The 24,580-nt window shown below is 46.8% G+C and overlaps 2 protein-coding genes across 4 annotated transcripts; both read left to right on the plus strand.

The window, feature by feature from the left end:
• Positions 1–2,430: 2,430 nt before the first annotated feature.
• Positions 2,431–8,905, plus strand: CCL5 (C-C motif chemokine ligand 5). The gene is made up of 3 exons (XM_025440334.3): positions 2,431–2,582; positions 3,972–4,083; positions 8,375–8,905. The coding sequence occupies exons 1-3, from the start codon at positions 2,507–2,509 to the stop codon at positions 8,460–8,462; spliced, it is 276 nt and encodes a 91-aa protein (XP_025296119.1). The 5' UTR covers positions 2,431–2,506; the 3' UTR covers positions 8,463–8,905.
• A 1,467-nt stretch (positions 8,906–10,372) lies between these two features.
• On the plus strand, positions 10,373–23,892 carry HEATR9 (HEAT repeat containing 9). 3 transcript variants are annotated; one of them, XM_025440381.3, is made up of 16 exons: positions 10,377–10,615; positions 11,639–11,688; positions 12,848–13,029; positions 13,270–13,396; positions 13,605–13,661; positions 13,838–13,894; positions 14,544–14,601; positions 14,972–15,102; positions 18,475–18,657; positions 19,062–19,154; positions 19,259–19,378; positions 20,892–20,965; positions 21,434–21,485; positions 21,918–22,004; positions 22,491–22,871; positions 23,661–23,793. In XM_025440381.3, the coding sequence occupies exons 1-15, from the start codon at positions 10,528–10,530 to the stop codon at positions 22,869–22,871; spliced, it is 1,740 nt and encodes a 579-aa protein (XP_025296166.1). In that variant the 5' UTR covers positions 10,377–10,527; the 3' UTR covers positions 23,661–23,793. The 3 variants fall into 3 exon arrangements, with proteins under 3 accessions (XP_048970166.1, XP_025296166.1, XP_048970165.1); XM_049114208.1 differs by lacking the exon at positions 22,491–22,871 and having other exon boundaries at positions 23,661–23,892; XM_049114209.1 differs by lacking the exons at positions 12,848–13,029; positions 13,270–13,396; positions 23,661–23,793 and having other exon boundaries at positions 10,373–10,615; positions 22,491–23,154.
• The last annotated feature ends 688 nt before the right edge of the window (positions 23,893–24,580 follow it).

Raw genomic sequence — 24,580 nt, forward strand, 5'->3', positions numbered from 1 at the left:
CACTAATCCATATTAACCAGGGGTATAATCTAGACTGCTGAAAAGCCTAAAATATGGAATATCCCTAAAGGGACTGCCATTTAATAATGTGTTAATAATAGCTAATGTGTCGGGCTCCTGGCATGGAGCCTGCTTCTCCCTCTGCCTGTGTCTCTGCCTCTCTCTCTCTCTCTCTATGTCTATCATAAATAAGTAAATCTTTTAAAAAAATAGCTAATGTTATTAAGTACTTAACATGTGTTAATTGTACTAAGAGCTTTTTTGTTTTTAAAGATTTTATTTATTTATTTATTCACAATGAGAGAGAGAGAGGCAGAGACACAGGCAGAGTGAGAAGCAGGCTCTGTGCAGGGAGCCCAACCTGGGACTCAATCCAGGGACTCCAGGATCACGCCCTGGACTGAAGGCAGTGCTAAACCACTGAGCCACCCAGGCTGCCCTGTACTAAGAGCTTTATAAGCATGAATACATTTATAGAAACTTAATTGTGTCAAGTGCTGTGGAAAGGATCATTAGTATTATCCCTGATATATAGATGAGGAAACTGAAGCCAGAGAGATTAAGTATCTGGCCAAAGACTAACGGTCTAATAAATGGGAAAAACACCAAAGCTCCTGCTCATGGCCACCAGGCTACATGGTCTCCTACATGTTTGGTAACTAAGGGGACTGTGTGAAAAGAACAATTAAAGGCAGACCATTTTTGTGTGGATAGATGAATGTTTCTTTTTTTTTTTTTTATGAATGTTTCAAAAGTGCTTGCCATGCGTTCCTTTGAATGAGATGGCCATGTTTTTCAAAATTCTGTCTCATTGTAAAAGGAGGGTAGGAGAAGCTTCCTATGATAGGCTTAGAACAGCAGCAGTAACTGTTCACTGACTAATGTGACTCAGTGGAAAGGGCTTGAGCACCTCGGTTCAATCACACTAATCAGCCATGTGACTTTGAAGACTTCATGACCTCTTCTGTGAAACGAGTAACCACCCTGCCTCGGACTCACTGTGAGAAACGAGACAAGGTCTTCCCATTCTGGGTAATTCAGTCACCCTCAGTCACCAAGTTATGTATGTCACAAGAGTTAGCAAGAAAACGTTCTTGGTAGAAGGTTATATTTTTTAAGGTACATTTTTAGAAAACTTGTTTGCTTTTATCACTGTTGTTAGTGACATCTGATAATTCAAATAGTGGCATCTGATGATTCAGATGTCAACCTCAGCCCAGCACAGGCCAAGTTATCACTATTCTGAATTACCCAAATAGGAATTTATGAAGATTTACTGAACTCAAGTCTTTGGAATGGAGTAAGGACCTTGTCTCTAATCAAGACCACTGCATGTGTTCAGTTCAAGGATGTCCCCAACTATGAACATTTTCATGGTAAGGAGTACTGAGTGGACAGGGGACTGAAGCAGGAACCAGGGCACCCAGGTTCTGATCCCATCATTTGCTGTGTGTTCTTAGCAAATCATTCCTACTCTCTGGACTTTAGTTTCCTCCTCTGCAATTGAAGAACATGGAAGAAATGATCCCTGGCATCCTCTGCAACCTTCAAATTCTTTAACTTTTGTACTCAAGAAGACCTTAGAGGGTAGCCTGGGTGGCACAGCAGTTTGGCGCCACCTTCAGCCCAGGGCATGATCCTAGAGACCCAGGATCAAGTCCCACATAGGGCTCCCTTACATGGAGCCTGCTTCTCCCTCTGCCTGTGTCTCTGCCCCTCTCTCTCTCTCTCTCTCTCTCTCTCTCTCATTCTGTTTCTCATGGATAAATAAATAAAATCTAAAAAAAAAAAGAAGAAGAAGAAGAAGAAGAAGACCTTAGAAATGAGATGGGATCCCAGCAGTTACTGAATTTCTTCCTCTGTAAAATGGGAAAAATGAGAAGAATAGTAAATGAGTTGACATCTGTAAAACCTTTAGAATAGTGCCTGGCCCCACAGGGTGAGTGTTCTCACCTTCTTTGGAGGCTATATATGTCAGAGAACCCTCCTCTTCCCAAACAGCTTTCCATGTATGAGAGGGAAAATACGGATCTGTAATGCATGAGCAAGAAAAACTTTGAAAGCAACCAAATAAACACCTAGAAATTTCTAATCCATCCTAACTGCCCCCCACTATCCCCAGGGAAGCTGCATGCTGACCTCTGATGAGGACCCCTGCCCTAAAAGAAGCAGCTGAAGATGCCAGCAGAGGGAGAGATTTTCCACCACCAGTGCCAATATTAGTTCTTCTGGAGGGCAAAGAGGAACTGATGAGCTCACTCTGGATCAGAGGCAGTGAGAAGGAGAGAGAGAATGAGACTCAAATTTCCAGAGGCTATTTCAGTTTTCTTTTCCATTTTGTGCAATTTCACTTATGATATCAAGCAATATGTGGCTGCTGTTTTGGAAACTCCCCTTGGGGGGGCACCCCCTCTACTGGCCTGACTCTATAAAGGGCCAGCCTGAGCTGCAGAAGATCCCTTCAGAGGATCCTGAGACAGCAGGTGGCTCTCCATCAGCAGGTACCATGAAGGTCTCCGCAGCTACCTTTGCAATCCTCCTCGCCACTGCTACCTTCTGTGCTCCTGCCTCTGCCTCCCCATGTAAGTCAGGTCCTGATCACTGCAGCCTGGGGCCAGACCCTCACACTGGCCCAGACTTTGTCCTCCTTTCAACTGCAGCATTTAGGCTTCTTGAACCCGATGCTTTATATTCCTATATATATATTCCTATATATTGCTTTACCCAGCTGTCCAGCTGTCCAGCTGTCCCTGAGAGATCTTTAAGCCACTCCATGGCAGGGACCCTCTGCTTAACTTTTCTGTCTTCAAGATCTATACCAAGCCCTTCAGGTGCTGAGCGCGGACTGATGCTGGGGATATTTGCAGGCAGAGGCAGCTTGAACTGACCTCAAAACCCTATCACCAGGAGGGTTTCTCAGAAACTTCTAAGCTTGGGATAGTCATATTCTCCCTGTTTCATAGATGGAAAAAGTGGGCCCTGAGAGAGGATTTTTTTAATTTTAATTTTTTTAAGATTTATTTGAGAGAGAATAGAGGGGAGGGGTTGAGCGAGAAGGAAAGAAAGAATCTCCAGCAGACTCTCACTGAGCAAGGAGCACTGATGCAGGGCTTGATCCCACCACCCTGAGATCATGACCTGAGCTGAAATCAAGAGTGGGATGCTTAACCAACTGTGCCACCCAGAGGATTTTTTAAAAACCTAGTATGGACCATGTATTATGCTGACTGCTCTGCATGTACCATGTCATTTAATACTTCCCATGACTGAGTGGCTGAGCTTCACTGAAAGACGGAGAAACAGAGGCTCAGAGGAGTTAAGTAACTTGCCTGAGGTCACATAGCTAGGAAATAGGGAAACTGGTGTTCAAACTCAGTACTGTCTGGCTCCTAAACACTCCTACTTTACTGGGAAGTGGCAACTGACACCTTCCAGGGTCATCCTGAATTAACTGACCAATAGAAAGCTCTCCTTCCCTGTTTGGAGGCCTTCTTACCATGCCTCAGCCAGAGACTCCCAGGACACAATACACATCTTCAGGCCCCTCTTAGCGGTTGAGGCTGAGCCATGAAGACTGAATTTTGGAAGCCTCCCCCCAACCCACTGTAGGTCTCAAAGAAACTAAGTTCTGAATCCACTGAGGATCACAAGAGGGCAAGAATAAGGACAAAGAGCCCAGACAAGCCAGGAGGAAGCCCATGATATCCATAGAACCAAAGGCAGAGGATTAGGGTGTAGAGGGAAGGATACATGCAAGGCTCAAGGATTAGATAGAAGATTGTGGAGATCTTCTCCGTCCTCTGTTGGAATCACCCACTCTGCTACTGTGTATCCACAGCCAAGTGACTTTACCTCTCGGAGCCTCAGTTTCAGCCAAAGAAGGATAACAGTCTATCCAAGATAATGTACCCAGCACAATACCCCATGTATAATGGCAATGAGTACAGGAGTCTACTGCTTTCTCCTCCTAGATGCCTCAGACACCACACCCTGCTGCTTTGCCTACATTTCCGGCCGACTACCCTTCACCCACGTCCAGGAGTATTTCTACACCAGCAGCAAGTGCTCCATGCCAGCAGTCGTGTGAGTCCCAGCCCTGTGGACCCTCTGGGGGGGGCAGGGGGGGATGAGGAAGGGACACCTTTTGTTCCAGAGCCAGTCCCCCACAGGAGCCCTCTAAGAGCCTACCCTATCCACTCCCACCCATCTTCCAGCTGCTCAAATAGCCAGAGTTCCTCCATCCGTAGCTTCAGATCCCCCCCTAACCTTTGTGTAGAAGGATTAGGCAGGGGTTCCTGGGGGATCCTTCCCCACTCTGATGGAGTGGATCAGGTCTCTGATCTTTATGGGTGTACCTACAATGTCCCTGCATGGAGACAAGATTGACATAGCCATCTCTCTCAACTAAGAATCCCATGTTCTCCCATATGCCACACCCAATCAAATCTACCTGCAACCTCAGAGGATCTAAGAAGGAGCAGTCAGAGGTCAGAGAGCCCTAGTTACAGTCAAATGTACTTTAAAAAAAAATTATCAACTGGTGAAGAAATAATGACATGAGATTCTCCTTTAAATATGCAAACTAACACCTGAAAAATTAACAGTCCTTACTACCTGGGATCCCTGGGTGGCGCAGCGGTTTAGCGCCTGCCTTTGGCCCAGGGCGCGATCCTGGAGACTCGGGATCGAATCCCACGTCGGGCTCCCGGAGCATGGAGCCTGTTTCTCCCTCTGCCTGTGTCTCTGCCTCTCTCTCTCTCTCTCTCTCTCTCTCACTCTCTCTCTGTGACTATCATAAATAAATAAATAAAAAAATACCTTTAAAAAAAAAAAAAACAGTCCTTACTACCTAGAAGTGTGTATCAAATGCCTTACATGGATTATCTCCAAATTTCATCACAACAACCCTGACAGGTATGTGTAATTCTCTGCATGTTTCAGATAATGAATCTGAAACCTAGAGGTTTGGAGACTTGCCCAAAGTTGCACAGTAAGTGAAGGATGGAGCCTGTCTTAAGAGTCTCCTCTTTCTACTACCGACAGCTCAACAGTGACAGTTGCTTAAGAAGTTTAAGATAATAGAGACTTAAAGAATGAAAAGGGGGTAATCGTGAAGTTTCCTCTATAAAGTGAAGTTTTTTTAATCCAAAAATTCCTGTGACACTTGCAAAGCCATATGCATTCAAGAATTGCCTTTTTTTCTGGTGAATCCTTCAAAGTGTCATGGTAATATCTAGCACTACTAATTTTATTTCTGAAAACATATTTTTCAAAAGAAAAAAACAATCCTTCTTTGAGCACCTGTTATGGGCAGGTGGAGATGAAAAAAACACTATCCCTGCCCTCATGGGACTCACAGTCTAATACAAGGCAGTGAGATACAGAATGATTAGAGCAGTCCTGTGTAAAAAAACAGTACAGAAGGGCAGCCCCCATGGCGCAGTGGTTTAGCGCTGCCTGCAGCCTGGGGTGTGATCCTGGAGATCAGGGATGGAGTCCCACATCAGGCTCCCTGCATGGAGCCTGCTTCTCCCTCTGCCTGTGTCTCTGCCTCTCTCTCTCTCTCTCTCTCTCTCTCTCTCTCTCTCTGTGTCTATGAATAAATCAATAAAATCTTTAAAAAAAATTTTTTTAAATAAAAAATAAAAACAGAAGGAGGGAGGGAGCACATTCAGCCCCGGGGATTAGTGGATGTTTGCTGCAAAAGGTGCTTGAGAAAAGCCTGAGGGACAAGGTATGTTAGGCAGACTGAGTGTCGCCTGGACGCTCTTTTGGTTGATGCAGCATCCCTGTGTAGAAAAGCAGTGGTGGGCACTTGAGCATCAGCACAAGGACTCAAAAGTGTTAGAGCAAGTGAAGTGAATGGGCACAGAGAAAGCCTAGAGAGCCAGGCCCAGTGAAGTGGCTGTTATGGTTACCCATGTGAGTAGTATTAAGGCTAAACAGGACCTGCAGGAAAGTAGAGGGTTGGAAACTGTCACGTATGGAGTCGGCAAGTCCTGGCAGGTGAGGGGAGGTCAGGAGCAAGGACAAGAAGGGAGCTAAGTGACCTTGAGGTTTCTAGCCAGAGGGCTAAGTGACCCTGAGGCTGGAGAAGTGTGGCACTCCCCGAAGTCTCAAGGAAAAACTGTTTAGAGGATAAAGCTAAGATGCCAGCACGACAACCCTGTGGCAATGTCCAGCAGGAGTTGTTAGCCAGGAAGCAGTGTTGGGCATAGAGATAAGACATTCTTTTGTAGGAGGAAAGAGTCTCCTGAGAGGAGAGTAGCAATCTTTAGCAGAGTCTTGGTAAGCGCTGGCTCAAGTGCTCAGCAAGTCAGGCTTCATTAGAATCCCAGCTCTGCCAGTTGGGCAGTTGCAGGAGCCTGGACCCATGAGTTAACGTCTCTGAGCCTCCATTTCTTCAGCTGCAAAGTGGAGTGAAATAGAAGTACTTGCCTCACTGGGTCAAAGGGAGAATAATGAGATGAAAAACAAAATTGGAATAGGTCCTGGCACACAGTTGGTACCTGATAAGTGTTCACTTCTCCTCCTCCTTCTCCAAAGGTAATATTATATACATAGAAGTGACAAAATTTGATGAGTGCAATTCATTCATGACCTCATGCTATAAACATGGGGCATTAAGCCCCCTCAGTGTGCCACACCTAGGGCCAGAAACTAGGGAGAAAAACACAGAAAGGGGCAGCAATTCTGAGAAACACCTGCACTCAAGGGGCAGGTGGAAGTGGTTGCTCCGGAAAGAACAAGCAGGAAGAGAGAGGCAGGAGGGAAGTCAGGCAAGGAGGGGGTCCCCAAAATGGGGGCAGAAAGAAGCTTAGCCAGGGAGGTTGTTCCCCAGTCTCACATTCTTCAGGAGGAAATAGAGGCCTGAGAAACCCTCACCCCAGATATTCGTTTCCTGCCCTTTTGATTTCCTGGCCACAGACGGAAGGGGCCGAGAAGAGAGGATAACAAGTCTGTAGGATTTCCTGTCTGATGTGGCTGAACCAGGGCAGGGTCATTGTCTAAGTTCCCTTACTACCCCAAATAAACAAACACTAGGAGGCATGAGAGTCCAGAATATTCCATCTGCTCCCTTTCTCTCTTCTGCACATTGGAATGGAAGAAAGAGTGTCAAGTGGCTCTGAGTCTCAGAAAAGGGGAAGCAGCTTCCTCAAGAGCAAACACTATCCAGCATAGAACCCAAAAAGAAACCAAGAAATCCTCATCCTCGCCAGACGACCTAAGCTTCACTTTGAAAATATTTGAGCTCATAAGGTGCAGAAAAACATCCTAAAGAAGCCAAAAGGAGAAAGGTCCAAGTAGACAGGGCTGGCCCAAAAGTAAGATGTGAACTGCGGGCACTGCTCTCCAGTCCACAGTCTCCCCCAGGTGGAATCAGTCTCCCAGCCAACAGGTGAGGTAGGCAGCTGGACTAAGCCTGTGCCCCGCAGGCTTTTATACATCCAATGCATGCCATCAACTCCTGTAGAGATAAGGCCCTTCCCTCCCAGTGGCCTCCACATTCTAGCTGGTTAATTGGTAGAAGTGCTTTGACACCGGGAGTACCTCGGGGCTTTCACCCTCTCTGAGCATGGATGTCCAGTACCAGGACCTTTGGGGTCATCTTGCTCTGATCCCTCCTAAAGAAGAGGTCCCATAACATTCCAATGACAAACCACATGCGGTGTTTTCCAAAACTCCACAATTCCATCTCATTTGAGTCTCACAACAACAGTGCAAAATAGGAAGTATTTCTATTTGTATTTTAGAGGTAAACAAATAGATTCAGAGGCCCTAGGTGACTTGCCAAGGTGAATCCACTAATAAGTGATGAAATCAAGACTCGGGGGTCATGTCCTTCTATCATTCACCCACACACACATAGATGTGGTTCGTTTGTTGAGTGTCTACCCTTTGCCAGGCACTGTGTTATCTGAAGGCAAATCGCATGTTTGTTGTACCACTTCTTCTCTTTCACCTACTCAACCATAACTCAGTTCCTAGAAGACCCCTCTTTTTTTCTGCATCTTGGCACTTGTTACCAGGTCTAAAACCAGAAATGCTGAGAAAAAACTAGTGATTGACCAGCTCAATCCTAGACTCCTGAGCTCCATATGCCCTTAGCTCTCCAGGTTGCGTACATATTTCTGTGGGGGTTAATATGCACACAGATCTGCTTCTGGCTTGGAGCCCTACGATTCAACAGAAGAGGAAATATCTTTCCTTAAAAGCTACAAATCCAACTTTGTTGGCTCCAAGCCAACAGCTCCAAGAATCCTCCACTCCAGTACCATCATCATCATCATCCCCTTGTGTCTCAGTTCACTTCACCTCCAAAAATGGCTGTCCAGGTGCTGACCAGATCTCATCCTGTCCTCTTCTTCCACAGCTTTGTCACCCGAAAGCACCGCCAGGTGTGTGCCAACCCACAGAAGAAATGGGTGCGGGAGTACATCAACTCTTTGGAGATGAGTTAGGATGTAGGGCATCTGGAACCTGAACTCATGCAAACTTTCCTACTGCTTCTTGCTCTTGTCCTATGCAGCTTGGGAGACCCTCACCAACCCCTACCCCCACCCCTTCCTGGGAGGGCACAGATGCCACCACCCAGTAGCAGTTATAAAAGTAGTAGCAGTTATAAATAAAAGCCTCCTCCATCTAAAGTTTGCAAGAGCTCCGGAGGCTCTGCTTTGTGCACAGAAGGTCTCTAGGCTCTTGAGTTTCAGGCCTCTCAGCTTGACCCCAGCTCTGCAGTCAGGAAGGAGATCAACAAGCCTCCAGAGACGAAGATGGGAAGAAGACTGGGCTCCTTCGGCAATGTCCCATGGCCACAGCTATCCTCTCAGCCCCTCACTGGGAAGGGCTGACTGATAAATGTGAGAAAACAGCTTTCCATTAAAATTCTCGCTGCAGTCACCAAGCTGGCTCCTAGTTTGATTTTCTCCTCAGGAAATTTCCTTCCTTATGAGCATTAAGTGATTAACCCATCTTGAATTTAACTGACATGTACTTTTAATGCTTTAACAGACTTTTTAGTGTGTCTCTTCAAGTATTTTTTTAGGAGTTCAGATCAAATCTTTGCAGAATGTTTTCTAGTTTGGATTTGCCTGGTTGTTTCCCCATAATTAGATTCAGGTTAAGCATTTCTGGCAGGGACACTACATGAGAGATACTGGGTTTCTCAGGGCAGCACATCAGAGCACATCGGTTCACTGCTGGTGATGTTGAGTCTGATGGCCCGAAGGCCCATGTTTTTTTGCCACAGTGGGCTCCCCACTGTGTGCCAGGCACAATGCTAGGTATGGGAGGCTGGTGGGGAAAAAAGAGAGACGAATGAGCCACAAGCCACCGTCTTTAAAGTTTAGGCCAACTGGGATCCCTGGGTGGCGCAGCGGTTTGGCGCCTGCCTTTGGCCCAGGGCGCGATCCTGGAAACCCGGGATCGAGTCTGTCGGGCTCCCGGTGCATGGAGCCTGCTTCTCCCTCTGCCTGTGTCTCTGCCTCTCTCTCTCTGTGTGACTATCATAAATAAATAAAAATTTTTAAAAAATTAAAAAAAAAAAACTTTAGGCCAACTAAACATGTGATAAACACCTAAAAGGAAGCAACTGTTCAAAAGGCTGTGGTCAAGCTGGGGGTGGAAGATGGGGGGGGGGGGTGGGAATGTCACCACTGAAGGAGGTACCTGGGGGAGAAAGATGTGAGATGAGATAACATTTAAATGAAGCTTGAGGGGTACCTGGGTGGCTCAGTCAGTTAAGCTTCTGCTTTCGGCTCAGGTCATGATCCCGGAGTCCTGGGATCAAGTTCTGCATCAGACTCCCTGCAGGGAGTCTGCTTCTCCCACTCCCTCTGCCCCTCCCCCAGGAGGGTTGTGCTCCCTCTTGCTCACTCTCCCTCAAATAATAAAATCTTTAAAAAACAAAATTGGAGAAACAGTTTAGCAGATAGGAAAAGAAAGGCCTGTCAGGTAAAGGGAACAGCATAGGCAAAAGTAGGAGGTATAGCAAGCAGCTCTCTGAACAGAGAAGAGCTCAGTTTCTGCTGCCAAGGAAGGAGATATGTGTATAAAAAAGGCTTTCCCGCTCCTGACATTTTCCTGATAACTAGTCCTAAAAACCCCCTCTGCCCCTCCCATGGGCTGATGTGTTCTTGACAGTTCACCAAATGCTTTGACTTTCTTTCCCATGTATGCCTCAACACAGCCACTCTAGCTCCCAGATAGGCATGAACTTCCCACTTTTCACTTGAGGAAACTGAAGCTCCCAGAGGTCAAGTGACTAGCTCAAGGCCATGGGCAAGTAGACACCGGGAGTGGGGGATGGCGGAGGGGCAGGGCTTGAGAATAGAACTGGAGTCTTCCATTTACCTAGGAGATCTGGTTACTCAACACTTGAGTGTTCTACCCACAGAAGCCCCAGCCCCTCACCAGTCTCTCTTGTGCCACAGAGGATAGGTCTCCCCCAGCTGTGCCCCAACACTCCCAACAGCCTTGAATTGCTCTGTCTGGGTTCCCTCTGGCCTTGCGAGGAGAAGAGGGTGGATGGCCTACAAAAAATCAGCTGATATTTTTGACATCTCCAGGTCGATGTTCAAGTACCCATGGCTGGAATATCCAGAGAGGACCAAAGGTGAGGCTGGAATAGACAGAAACAGAGTCGGGAATGGGGCCTGAAAAGAAAAGCTCCCTCTCCCAGACAGGGGTCTGGTGAGTTCAGCAAATCCACAGGAAGGGTCAGGGCAGGGCACTGGACACTTTGATGGCTCCCCACAGCCTTCAAGGTGAGTCTCTAGGACTCTCAAAGATGAGACTTTTTTTTTAAGATTTTATTTATTCATGAGAGAGTGAGAGGCAGAGAGAGAAGCAGGCTCCATGCAGGGAGTCGAATGTGGGACTCGATCCAGGGACTCCAGGATCACGCCATGGGCCAAAAGCAGGTGCTCAACCGCTGAGCCACCCAGGAGTCCCTCGAAGATGGGACATTCTGTGTGTCCCCCCAGCTTCTGCTCCCACATCTGCACCCTGCTTTCTACCCAACTCCCCAACTCCCAGTCTTTGAAAGAAGTTGTTCCCCGTGCCTAACGCTCTTCCCCCTTATCTATCTGGCTAACCCCTACATGGATTAAAGACTGAGCCTGTGTATGATCACCTCTGGGAAACCTTCCCTGGTCCTCCCAGCCAGATTAGGGGGGGCCCTCATCTGTACCACCTGTGCCTGTATCTTCACATTTGTCTCCATTTGTTAATCACTAGTAAACAGCTCTGTCTCACCAGCTAGATCAGTGGTTCTCAAAGTGTGGTCCCAAGACAAACAGCATCAGTATCTTGTTAGAAATGCAAATTCCCAGACCCCGACCCCAGATGTCCATACTCAGGACAAATGCCAGAAATCGGTTTTAACAAGCTCTCCAGGTGATTCTACAGCACACTCAAGTTTGAGAATCACTGAATGAGTCAGCTGGTTTTCAGCATCAGCTGCACATTAGAATCCTCTGGGGAGCTTTCTGTCTAGGCCCTATCCCCAGAGAATCAGACCCAATGCATCTGATGTAGGCCCAAGGATCCCCAAATAATTCTAATATGCAATGTTCACTAAACGCTCAATCAATGAATGCCCAAATGGATAATTCTTAGCCCATCATTTATACCACAGAACTCAGAAAAGCCATGGCTCCTGTTCACCTGCCCTTGTCCTGCTACCAGGTAAGACCCCCTAACTTTAACCATCCTGGGAGCTTTGTTGAAGTTGGAGGGGCGGTAGACTGTCTTGTTCCTTTAAGGCTGGTTCACAGAACCCTTACACTCACCCCTGGGGCTGCCACTAACTCTGTGTGACCTTGGACAAGTCATTTCCCCTCCCTAAGCCTCAGGAGCTTCCTCTGACACAGGCCAACCCCTGTCTCGCTTCATTTGTGGAGTTGCTATGAGATACTATCTATAAGGCCTAGGCTACATAGGCAGTGCTTAACAATGAGTCATTTTTATTCACTAATGCAGGGATCCTCATAGAGATGCCAGATAGAATACAGGATGCTGGGCAGCCCAGGTGGCTCAGAGGTTTAGCGCTGCCTTCGGCCCAGGACATGATCCTGGAGACCTGGGATGGAGTCCCACTTCAGGCTCCCTGCATGGAGCCTGCTTCTCCTTCTGCCTGTGTCTCTGCCTCTCTCTCTGTGGCCCCTCTTCCTTGTTGCTCAGAGAATTAACTCTGACAAAGGCTGGAGAAGAGATAGGAATGAATCCTAGCCAAATCAGCGGAGAAAGCCCCTGACCCACCCACAACCCTCTACTACAATCAGAGCTGTAGTTTCATGACCATTTAAGAGAGAGATTGTTAAAGGAGATTCTGTTTTTCCAACTAAATTGTTAAGTTCCATGAAGGGATGATAACTGCCTCCCTAGCACCTAGCACAGTGCTCGGCACTCAGCTGGTACTCGGTGAGTATCTGTTGCATGCCTAAATGAACGAACAGTAACTTGTCTCCCTCACCCCCTGCCTTTTCATCTCCTTGCCCTTGCCCAGATGGCCTTTTCAAAATGCTCTGAGATCCTTAAATAACCAAACTGTCTACTCAGATTGGTTTACAGATCAACAAGAGCTTCACAATCTTTACCTCACTTATTCTTTGCAACAATGAGGAGTACAGAAAGAATAAGGATTATTAGCTCCATTCTGCAGATGAGAAGACTGAGATCTTGATGGGTGAAGTCACTTGCTCAAGTCACACAATGGGTAGGGTCTCGGACTCTAGGTCAGATGAGAGACTGAAGGGTGTCTCTCTCACCTAGTCTCTTCTTATCCTGGTCCTTTTCCTGGTCGAGGAATATCCCCCATCACTGCTGTGCTATTCACATCCCCCAGATGCCAAAGGAAGAGTTTCCCCCAAGCCCAGAGTGCTGGAGGCAGCACCCAAGCAAGCCACATTCAGTGCCTCACTGCTACTTCAAGAAGCCTGAGATCTACACACACTGGCACATTCTATACAATCAGCGACAAGAACGGGAGGCCCAGAAAATGTTGTGGAAAATGAGAGATCACCCTAGGTGTGCTTTGCTCCTCCCTGTTCTCCACACTTTCTAGGAAAGAGAGGAAGAAGAAAGGAGTGGGATAGAGAGTGGGGCAAGTCCAGCTTACAGATCCCAGAGAGGAGCCTGGGGTAGGAGGAGGCTCATCTGTCTTCCACTGGTCCCATCTCTGGACTAAGGACCAAGGGGCAGAGGAGTCTGTGAAGTGGGAGGGAGAGAACAAGGGGACCAAGGCTGACTGTGCAATTTCTCACACAGGCAACTCAAAGAGGACACACCTATCCAAAAATTCCATCTCCCTATGAGCAAGTTAACTATAAAATCTCAGATGGGATCCAAGCCCTCAGACCCTACTGGGGACCCCCTGAAGTGGCAAAGATTAAAGGTCAGGGACCACGGTGGGAGGGAGAATGGGGAGACTCCCTTTCTGTGGGTGCCCTTACCTTGGGCTCACATTATCCTTCAGCCTTCAGTCCCTGCCAACAAAATGGAGGTGGGAAAGGAAAAGGAATTAGATGAGCTCCTTTCCATTTGAAGTTCTACAACTCTATTAATCCCTTTCTTCCTTTCCATTGGCTCCCTTGGATGAGCAGGATCTCACAAAAAGCCTGGAATCTCCCAGAGAGCATGAGCAGTTCTATGCAGCACAGGTGAGAGGTGGCAAGCATGGTGGAGCATGGTCTCAGGTAGAATTTGGCTGAGCTGGGGAGTAGAAAGATGCTTGGGGTGTGGCATTCCAAGTCAAAACTCCAGCTGTGTCCAGAGGCTGTAACTCACAGGGTGGTGTCTGAGCTTTCTTCCCTTTCTTCCACCCCTGTTCCTACAGGCTCTGGGGTGTCTGGGCGTCAATGACAAGTTTATCATGGAGGCACTGTGGCAGGTGGTGAGTTTGGGGCTGCATGGAGCTCACGAGAAGAGGAAACAGGGTCTAGGTATGAGAACATAGGCACACAAGGCTCGCCAGGATATTAAGGACACTGGGTCAGATGCAGTGAGGAGAGAGCTGCCAGTGTGTGGTGTGCTCCATCTCATGCCCTTGGCTTCCTTGAAGGGCAGCTTGATGGGGATGGGGGAATCTGTGTAACAGAAAAGACCCTCAACTGAAAAGCCAGAAAAGAACTGAGACTGAGTTCATTCTCTATCATAACCAAATCAAAGCCCCATGCTTATATGCCAATTTATAATGGGGAACATGCTTTTCTTATCCATGTTCTCATTTAAGTCTTACAAACTAGGAATAGGCAGTAGTATCTGCATGTTTCTACTGAAGCTCTGAGAATGAGCCAAGTGACTTGCCCAAGACTACATGGTTACTAGATACCAGATAAGGATTTGAACAAATGTCTTATTCCCGAGTTAGGTTCCTTCCATTGCACCATTCTGCCTGTATTTTGTGCTTGAGCATAGACAGGTCATTCCCTAGGCCTTGGTTTCCTCACTTGTAAATGAAAACTTAAGCTGAGAGGACTCTTTAAGAGCTCTGACATCTCATCACCTTATGGCATATCTCTACCTCCTGCCTCTTAAATCAGGCTCAAACTGGTCCAGAGAAAGTGAAGTATGAGGCCTGTCGAAGCCTGGCCATGCTGGGTGAGTATGTCCTCTCCCTGGGAAGGGAGTGAGAAAGATGAGAAAGGATCCAGTGTGGCCCCCTTTCCTCTTTGGGTAAGGACACCCATTTCTACCTATCATTTGGCAGGATCTGGGAGCTAGCCTAGGTACCGTGGGCAGAGAGAAGAAAGTGGGGTGAAAAGGGAGAAGAGATTGGGAGGGAGGGAGCAGGGTCCCTGGAACTACAGCCATGCTCAGCCAGCCGCACCAGTGTCCTGGGAGGATGGGTAACACTTTGAGACCTAGTACTTAGAACTGCTGTCTTGAAGGCACAGTGGAGTCAAATGGATCCTGGCAGAGAGGAACAGTCCCTGAGCTCTGCCCTGATCTGAGGACCCTTCCTGTCTAGGTTGCCTGAATAAGCACGTGATCCAGGTTCTCATTAAACAGTTGAAGGGGCAAAATGAGGAGCAAAGGATGGATTCTCTGACAGGGCTACGAGCGGCTTTAAACACCTGGGCTTCTGTCCCCAAAGACAAGGTGATTTGAGAGGAGAGTCTGTAACTGGCAGGTAGGACAAGGTAATTGACGGTGCTGGCTGGCGTTAGGTCAGAGAGAAGGTAACCCAGCTCCTAGCCTTGATGAGAGAAGACTCTGTCCTTGTGGAGTTCCCTGAACAGAGGCACTGACATAGCCACTTAGTAGTCATACAACCAGTGAAAAGCCATCTTTCAGAGCCATAGTTAGTTCATTTCCAAAATGGAGATGGTAACATCATGATAAGCACTGAGTCGTGTACAGAACTGCTAAATCACTAAATTGAAACTAATATAACATTGTATGTTAACTATACTAACACTGTATGTTAACTATATTTCAATAAAAATTCATTAATATATTAAACAAATGAATAAAATGGATAGTAATTATAACATTGTTGAGAAGACTAAATGAGATAACGTATATAAAGCACCTAGTTCAATGCCTGTGCTTTTTAAATGGTAACAATTATCATCCCTAAAATAACCTACTAAAGAAAAAACTTCTCTCAAGAGGGGAAAGGGATTGAGAGAGTCTACAACACTACTCAAATTTTTACCCTTTTAGGATCCTCTCAGGCAGGTGCTCAACCGCTGAGCCACATCTCCACTCTGTATGAAACAGAAGTTATCATTCATCCATTTACTCAACAAATATATGTTAAACAGCTATCACATGCCAGGCTCTGTCCCAGGTCCTTAAGATACATCAGTGAACCCAACAGACTAAGATCCCCTGCTTTTGTGGAGCTTACCTTCTAGTTGGGGAGTCACATAGTAACCAGTAAACTTAATTATATAGTATGTTAGAGATGACAAGTGTAGTGGAAAAATTAGGTAGCAGGGTGAGGGTGATTAGGAATGCCAAGTGAGGATGGGAATAGGTTAGTTTTAAACACAGAAGGGGGACACCTGGGTGGCTCAGCGGTTGAGCACCTGCCTTCGGCTCAGGGTGTGATCCCAAGATCCAGGATTGAGTCCCACATCGGGCTCCCTGTGGAGGGCCTGCTTCTCCCTCTGCCTATGTCTCTGCCTCTCTCTGTATGTCTCTCATGAATAAATAAATCAATCCTTAAAAAAAAATAAATACAGAAGGGAGGAAGGCTTCACTTAGAAGGTGTCATTTGAGCAAAGACATGAAGAAGGTAAAAGTGTTAGTCCTGCAGGTATCTGAAAGAAGGCATTCCCAGTAGAAGGGCCAATCAGTGCAAAGGCTCTAAGGCAGGAGTGTGCTTGGTTGGCATGGTCAATGGACAGCAAGGAGGCCAGTGTGGCTGCAGTGGAGTGGAAATAGAAAAAGTAGTAGAAAATGAAAGTAGGTCAAAGGAGTTAACAGGAGACTCAGTTATACTAAATCCAGATTGACTAGATCTACTAGAGTAGATCATACTCCATCAGCACTTTCTGGAGAACTTCAAGTACTTGGGCTTTTAGTCTGATGGAAGTAAGGAACAAAGCAGTGACATAATCTAACTTACATTTCAAAAGGTTCACTCTGTTGTACTGAGAAAAGATGGGTGGGGCACCAGGTGGAAGCAGAAAGACCAATTGGGGGCTACTAAATCAATCCTGGTGAGATATAAAGGTAGCACAGTGGTTGCAGTGGGATTAGTAAAACAGGTTGAATGTGAACTACAAAAGACAGTGAGAAAACAAGGATGAAGCCAAGGTCTTTTGGCCCAGCAGTTGAAAGGATGGAGTTGTTATCACCTAAAATGGAGAAAGCTACGTGTGAAACAGGTTCGAAGGTAATATCAGAAGTCCAGTTTTGGACAACTTATATTTGAGATATCTATTGGACCTCCAAAGGAGACAGCAGGCAAAGAGTTGTATGTACAATTTGGAATCTGAAGTCTGAACCAAAGAATTTATGAGTTGTTGGCATATAGACAACATTTAATGTCATTCAGTTAGATGAGATCACTAAGTACCAAGTATGAAGTCTTGGGGCATCCCAATTTTAAGAGGTCAGGGAGAAGAGGAAGAACCAGTAAATAATGACACCTGGCCAGTAGGTAGGAAGACACCCCAAGAGTGTGGTATTCTGAAAATCAAGTGAGGAAAATATATCAAGGAAAGGAAACAAATCAACCATATCAAATAAGGGCTGGGAATCAATACACAGATTAACAATGTAGAAATCCTTGATTATCTTAACAAGAATAGTTCTGGTGGGGTGGTGAAGAGTTTAGGAGTGAACGGCAAGAAAGAAATTAGAGATAGCAAGAATGGACAACTTCCCAAGTTTTGCTGGAAAGGGCTACCAATGGCACCAGGGGTGGATTTTAGAAAAAAAGAAAAATAACAGCATATTTCTATGATCCAGTAGTGAAAATGATCATTTTGAAGAAAGAAGAAAGAGTTGTGATTAGGTGAGATGAGAACACACAAGCAAAAAGATGGTCAGAGCCTGTAGCAGTAAGTGGAAGGAAAGAACATAGGGTACAGGTTGGAAGGTTGGATAGAAATGGTGGTAGGTGCCTCTGGAACTTCTTTTCCAGTTGCTATATATTTGCTCAGTAAAGTAGGAAGCAAGGTTTTCATCTGAGAGTTAAGAATGGAAGAAGTTTTGGAGGTTCCAGTGGACAAGGTATTAATCAAGAGGGTGGGAAAAAGAATTGCCCAGGGAAAACTAGTATGGTTACTAGGTAGCACTGAAGAGTCCACACAAGGTTTGTGTTCACACAATGAAAGCAAGATCAGTCATCATGACTGTGTGCTTTTCTCCAGGAAGTGCAGGCACAGAGTAAGTGGAGAATTGAGTACCATGAAGCAAGAGGAGGCAAAGGAGTTGAGTGAGGCAGGCTGACTCAAGTGACTATAGTAGGACCATGGAGTTTAAACTAGGTAGAGAGGGAATAAAAAGAAGAGCAATGTAAAGGTGCTCAGTGGACATTATGTTAATCCACGTGGAGGATTAACACCGGGAGGTGAGCTGGAAAGATAGGAGGTGATGGTCAGAGAGTGGGATCCACAAAATGGAGATCATGGAGATTGCACCAAAATGGGTAATGATAAAAACCTCTCTGTGAGAAGTAATGGCTGACATAGAATGGAACAAGGACAAGATTATTGGAGAACAGGGGTAGGATCAATGACATATGTATTTTTAAAATGTCAGGAATTAAAACAGCAGAAGTGTTAAAGTGACACTCATCCAACCATGAGATGGATGAGTCCTAGAGAAATGAGATAAGACCTAGAAGCAAGTAGAGGACAACAATTATAAGGAGGAAGTGGGTAAAATCTGATGACATGAGATTCATTCTAGGGAGGAAGGACAATGCTCTGGGAGTAGCAGTGAATCGCCCTCTTAACAAAGCCTGGCTGAAGACATACTCCCCCTGCCCATTTCACTTCTTGTCTCCCTCAGAGGACTCAAGTCGGGGATGAAGAAAAGTTGGTACCTGTGCTGCAGATGCTGATAAATAAGTCATCGAATGAAGCAGCCGTGGAGGCAGCCCTGTGCTTGGGTTTCCTGCGGCCCTGCAGCAACACAGCCCAAGAGTACTTGCTGCAGTGCCTGAGCCAAGGATCAAAAACCCAGCAGATGAAGGTATGAGGAACAGGAGGCTGGGTTCTGGGGAGCACTGGGGAACCAGAGGGCATGCTGACTCTAGTACAGTCTGGACCCCGTCATACAGAACCAGAAAAAAAGGAGCTTCGGCAGGGGGCACTGCAGGGTCCTCTGTGTGTCTGTCAATATGTGTGTGCATGAATATGGGGTCACATAGATATAAGTGTACATGTGTCTGTATATATTTGATTTGTATGAGTGCTCATTTATAACTGTGCATATCTGTGCACACATGAACTTATGCTCTCACTCAAAAGGCAAAGAGGTAGGAGAATGCACCCCATCTGTTCCCCATGAGTTTAGGCTCAGTCCTCAAGCCTACCTGGCCATCCAGATGCCTCTTGCCCCTGTACAACTCACCCTACCCTGCCTGCCCCTCACAGGCACTTAGGATGCTGGTGAAGATGATGCATATAAACACAGCCACAGTCATCAGGGCCATCCTAGACCAGCTGTGCCATTCTAGTGTTCTGGAGGTAAGCTTTCAGACTGCCAAGGACCCTTCCTTCTCCAGCACTAGGACAGGCTGAGGGATAAGGAAGAGAGTCTACCCTTCATACCTCCTCACCTCTGCCCTCAGCACCGCTTTGAAGCCACCCAGATGCTCAAGACCATTGGGCTGCAACAGATCCGGGCACAAGGGCTGGAGGGATCCACATTTGACCTGCTCTGGAAGAAGACGTATAATGAACCTTTCCTTGTGAGATCAACGTTCCCAAACCCAGGCAGCCCAAACCCGCCTCCTCTCCCTTCTCTGAAGACCTCTCACCACACTGCCCCTCAAAGTTTCATATTGACTCTAAGGCATCAACACACACCGTTCCTCTAACGCAGCCTGCATTTTCAAGTCATCTTGCCTTTGCTCAGGCAGTTCTCAGTGAAAAATGCCGAGTCATCCCTTCCTCCTTCCCTCCTTCCCTTTGCAAGGTGAAAAACTGCCTCAAGCTATTACTCACTCTTCCTTCCTTCCACCTGTTACTTAAAGTAAGACTGCTCTGGCAAAGCCAGTCCTAAACACCTCCAATGGGAAGCTTTTCCAAATCACCCCCAACACAAAGAACCCTGCCTTCCTCTGTGTTCCTTTGCTTTCATCTTTATTGTAGCTTGTTACAGAACCAGCCACAGAACTTCTAAAGACGGTTTTCTAAAATGTAAAACAGACTGTCTCTCATCTCCACATTAAACTTTTCAGTGGCTCCCCACTGCCCTCAGGAAGGTTTACCACTGCCATTCACCACCCAGGGCCTGCTTACCTCTCTAGTTTCAACCCTCCACACTCCTGCTCAAAGCCACACACCAGCTATGCTTAAGAGGACTCCATCCTGGGACGCCTGGGTGGTTCAGCAGTTGAGTAATCTGCTTTTGGCTCAGGGTGTAATCCTGGAGTCCCAAGATCAAGTCCCGCATCGGGCTCCCCAAGAGGAGTCTGCCTCTCCCTCTGCCTGGGTGTCTGCCTCTCTCTGTGTGGCTCTCATGAATAAATACATAGGAGGACTCTGTCCTCATTTATTCTTCGTATCCCAGTATAATTCCTGAGTGCCCCACTTTGAAGAATCCTTGTAGTCACCTAGCTAAATTGAAATACTTTCTGTTCCCTAATCTATGTGTTCTCTCTTGCCTCAAAGCTTCTGTACAGGGATCCCTGGGTGGCGCAGCGGTTTGGCGCCTGCCTTTGGCCCAGGGCGTGATCCTGGAGACCTGGGATCGAATCCCACATCGGGCTCCTGGTGCATGGAGCCTGCTTCTCCCTCTGCCTGTGTCTCTGCCTCTCTCTCTCTCTCTCTCTCTCTCTGTGACTATAAATAAATTTTAAAAAAAATTTAAAAAAAAGCTTCTGTACATGCCCTCCTCTCTGCCTAAAAAAAAAAAAAAAAAAAAAATCACCCCGTGCCCCGCCCTATACTGGTTAATTCCCATACACCTTTCAGGCTTCAGCTGAGGCATCACTTCTTCCAGGAAATCTTGCTGGTACCCAGATTGACAAGACCCTCCTAGGTTCACCCTATACTTAGTCCTATACTTAGTTCAGTTTTAACACTTACAACTGTAGTATAACTGCCTACTCACTCGTCTGCCTCCCCTACCAGACCAGGGGCTCCTCAAGGCAAGGACCATATATAGCACAAGGTCAACACTTGGTAAAGATTTGTGAGCCCTTAAAGGTACACTCCTGAATTCCTTTTCTCTGTTGCCTCACCTTAATCCTTCTTCAGGCTATGAGGCAGGCTGTGGCTGAAACCGTGGAAGAGCTCAAGATGAAGCCTACGATGATGAACTTGGTGGAGGCGTGAGTGGCTCAGGCTGGGAGCTGCCAGAGCCAAATCCTAGGCTGTGGGAAAGCAGCACAGCGGTGGGGAGAGCTGAGAATCTGATCTCAGTTCTTAGTTCTCACTGGACAAGTCACTCTTTGACCTCTGGGATTTTCTTTATCTGCAAAAGGGGGCTGGTAATATCTACCGCTCAGGGTTGCTAAAAAATGTAAGAACTCAATTAAGATGAGGACATGAAAGGGACCTGTAAAAGGTAGAGTTCTGGACAGATATGAGTCCAAATTGTCTTTCAGTGCCTCCTGGAAAATTGCAGTACCTGCCTTTCCCTTCCCAACCCCTTTCTTGACCCAAGAACAAGAGGGAGAAAATGATGAAATTAGCATCACTCACTGGCCTTAAGCCCGACTCACTCTGGGCTGTAAGAAACAAATGGCCTTCCTCCCCTATCCACTAACTGGATCGCACACTCACTCCCTTCTACACAGGCAACTGATGAACTCAAATGCCACTGCACGCCAGGAAGCAGTCATCTCTTTGGTAAGGCCAGCTCTGCTTCTCTGATGTGTTGATGTCAAAGAGAGTAGGCAGCTCAGCACAATTACTTAGAGGCAGAAAGGGCTGTAAAGTTTGGGGAGGTTTGCTGGCTTGTGTAAGAATGCCAGCCCTACCATGAATTCAGGGGTAACCTTTTCTTCAGGATTAGAGGTAGGTGGGATGAGAGACAGGAGACGGTTATATGAAGTGTTGCTTCGATATTTGCAGGAATTTGTCTTGACTCTCTGGTGAGCAGTATGCACTGGAACCCAATGCAGTGGCCCCAAAAGGGAAAGAGAGGGATTCTTCAGCTGGGAAGCCATAGCTCCCTCTCTCCAGGCCACAGGGTCATCACAGGGGAACTAGAGTAGAAGAGTACAGAAGAGGTATCTTCCTAGGCTGGCTACTTAATCATTCTCACTCTGCCTCTGCTAGGGTGTCCTGGGGATCCGCAGCCCCAAAGTGTTCCACTTGCTCCTGGACATGCTAGACGCAGAGAAGAGCCAGGCTGTGAAAAAAAGTGTAAGGCATTCCCGCCTACCTCTTCCTCTTCTATAGCCCTCCTCCAAGCCTCTCCCACCCATCCCCACCACTTACTCTTTATCAGGAGGGAGAAAGGGGGTCAGCCCCAGTGGCTGGGCAGTTTAGCGCCGCCTTCAGCCCAGGGAGTGATCCTGGGATCCACACCTGCATAGGGCTCCCTGTGTGGAGCCTGCCTCTCTGGGTCTCTCATGAATGAATGAATGAATGAATGAATGAATGAATGAATGAATGAATGAATGAATGAATAAATAAATAAATAAATAAATAAATAAAATTATTTTTTTAAAAAGAGAGAGAGAGAAAGGGAGTAGGGGAATGAGCCCTCGGACACTATCCCTTGATTTCACTCCACTCCTTGGGGCCATACTGGCCTGTGGCCAGAGCAGCCCCCTCCCTAGGGCACCCCTTACCCCTCCCAGCCTTAGCCTGAAGGGAGCCAGCCAAAGGACCTTTGTTTCAATGCAGCTAGAAGAAACATTAACTCTGGTGGCTTCAATTGATCCCTGGATCAGAAACAAGCTGAAGAACAAGGTTCTCTTTGTATACGAGGCACTTAAGACTAATGAGGAGGCAGGGCCTACAAGGTTCCGGAAAGAGCCTGAGAACCTAGAAGAGTTAAATATCCAAGACTTTCAACTTGTACAGCTGAACCCCTTGTTTATTGCAAAGTCCAGAGCCACATCAGACCTACAGAAAAAGTCGGGTATCCAGAAAGAGTCTGCCTTCTACCTCAGCTCTGCCTTCCTACCCCATTTCTCTAAACCAAAACACAAGGCACAGGCCACAGGGCCCTGGGTGCCAAAGATCAGGAAACAGCTCCAGATCCTTGCTAAAACCTCCAAATAGGTTAGTTCTTTGGGCCTATCCCTCACTCTCTCCCTAAAGTTGCTTCTCAGGCTCCCCTGAGAATACAATCTATACCTATCTTCCATGAATAAACAAGTATCACTCTACCTACCACTGCTGGTTCCTTTGTCAGAGGCTGCACGGAAACACAGGTCTCCTCACTCCTAGTTGAGTGTTAATTCACTCAACCACATGTCCTTTTCACAAAGGGAAAGAGCCAGAGCTGCTGCAGTGGCCAACCTTCCTCCCTAAATCAAGCCCTTGCTTATACCCAGAATTTGATGAGCCTCTGCCCAGAGTGGGCTGGAGAAGGGAAAGCAGGAGAAAATCCTGGAAAGCTTGGCTTTGGACCATTGCCTCTTACTAACTCACCCCATCTCCCCCCACACCACACTACCACTTCCCAGTGGTAAGGAGACACTGAGGCTATACTTAAGACCAACCAACTCGGGGATCCCTGGGTGGCTCAGTGGTTTAATGCCTGCCTTTGACCCAGGGGCACGATCCTGGAGACCTGGGATCGAGTCCCACATCGGGCTACTGTCATGGAGCCTGCTTCTCCCTCTGCCTGTGTCTCTGCGCCCGCCACCCCCCGCCCCATGTCTATCATGAACAAATAAATAAAATCTTAAAAAAAAAAAAAAAAAAGACCAACCAGCTCTGCTGTCTCTTCTCCACCTTTCTGCCTTCCTCAGGGCCATATCCTGTAACAGGCCCACTATTTACCCTCTGAAACTGTTTCTGTTTCTCCCCTATTTGTACTAAAGGCTTGTTTCCCTTTGCCAACAGGACTCGCCACACCAATCCCAACAATCTATATCCTCCATCAAAAAGAAAGAGCCCAGGGATCCCTGGGTGGCGCAGCGGTTTAGCGCCTGCCTTTGGCCCAGGGTGCGATCCTGGAGACCCGGGATCGAATCCCACGTCGGGCTCCCGGTGCATGGAGCCTGCTTCTCCCTCTGCCTGTGTCTCTGCCCCACCCCCTCTGTGTGTGACTATCATAAATAAATAAAAATTAAAAAAAAAAAATCACTGCTTCTATGAGGGTCTTGGCTCTCCTGTTATCCCACCCTCTGGTCCACTGGCCTATTTTCTCTCATTCATTGCCAGAACCTTAGTCTTGCTATTACCATGATGGTAACACCCCAGCTCCTCAGGTCCTGATCTCAACTACAAATGTTTTTCCCTTCCATTCACTTCAGCCACCCGCTTCCACCCCTACCTAGCCCGTCATCCCCAGGAATTGCTTCATCTCCAAAATCCTGAACATCTACTTTCTAACCCAAACCTTCTATCTATCCAGCTCCTTTTATCCCCACCACCAGTTCTTTGAATCTCAATAACATTATGTTCTTGACATCCCTACATTCAATAACTTCCTTTTCTTCTTACTCAGCCTGTACTTCACCTATCGACTACTATCCTCACTCTTTTCATACTCCACTAGGTAGAAGACAAATTAGAAATTTTTATTTAGGGATGCCTGGGTGGCTCAGTGGTTAGGTGCCTGCCTTCGGCCCAGGGCGTGATCCTGGAGTCTCGGGGTCGAGTCCCATTATCAGGCAACCTGCATGGAGCCTACTTTTCTCTCTGCCTGTGTCTCTGTCTCTCTCTCTGTGTGTGTCTCTCATGGATAAAGAAATAAAATTTTTTTAAAAAATTTATTTAGATTACTAATTTCTGACAAGTAAAATCCCAAACAAACCCTG

Source organism: Canis lupus, chromosome 9 (genome assembly GCF_003254725.2).
Source record: "Canis lupus dingo isolate Sandy chromosome 9, ASM325472v2, whole genome shotgun sequence".
Taxonomy (NCBI): Eukaryota; Metazoa; Chordata; class Mammalia; order Carnivora; family Canidae; genus Canis; species Canis lupus.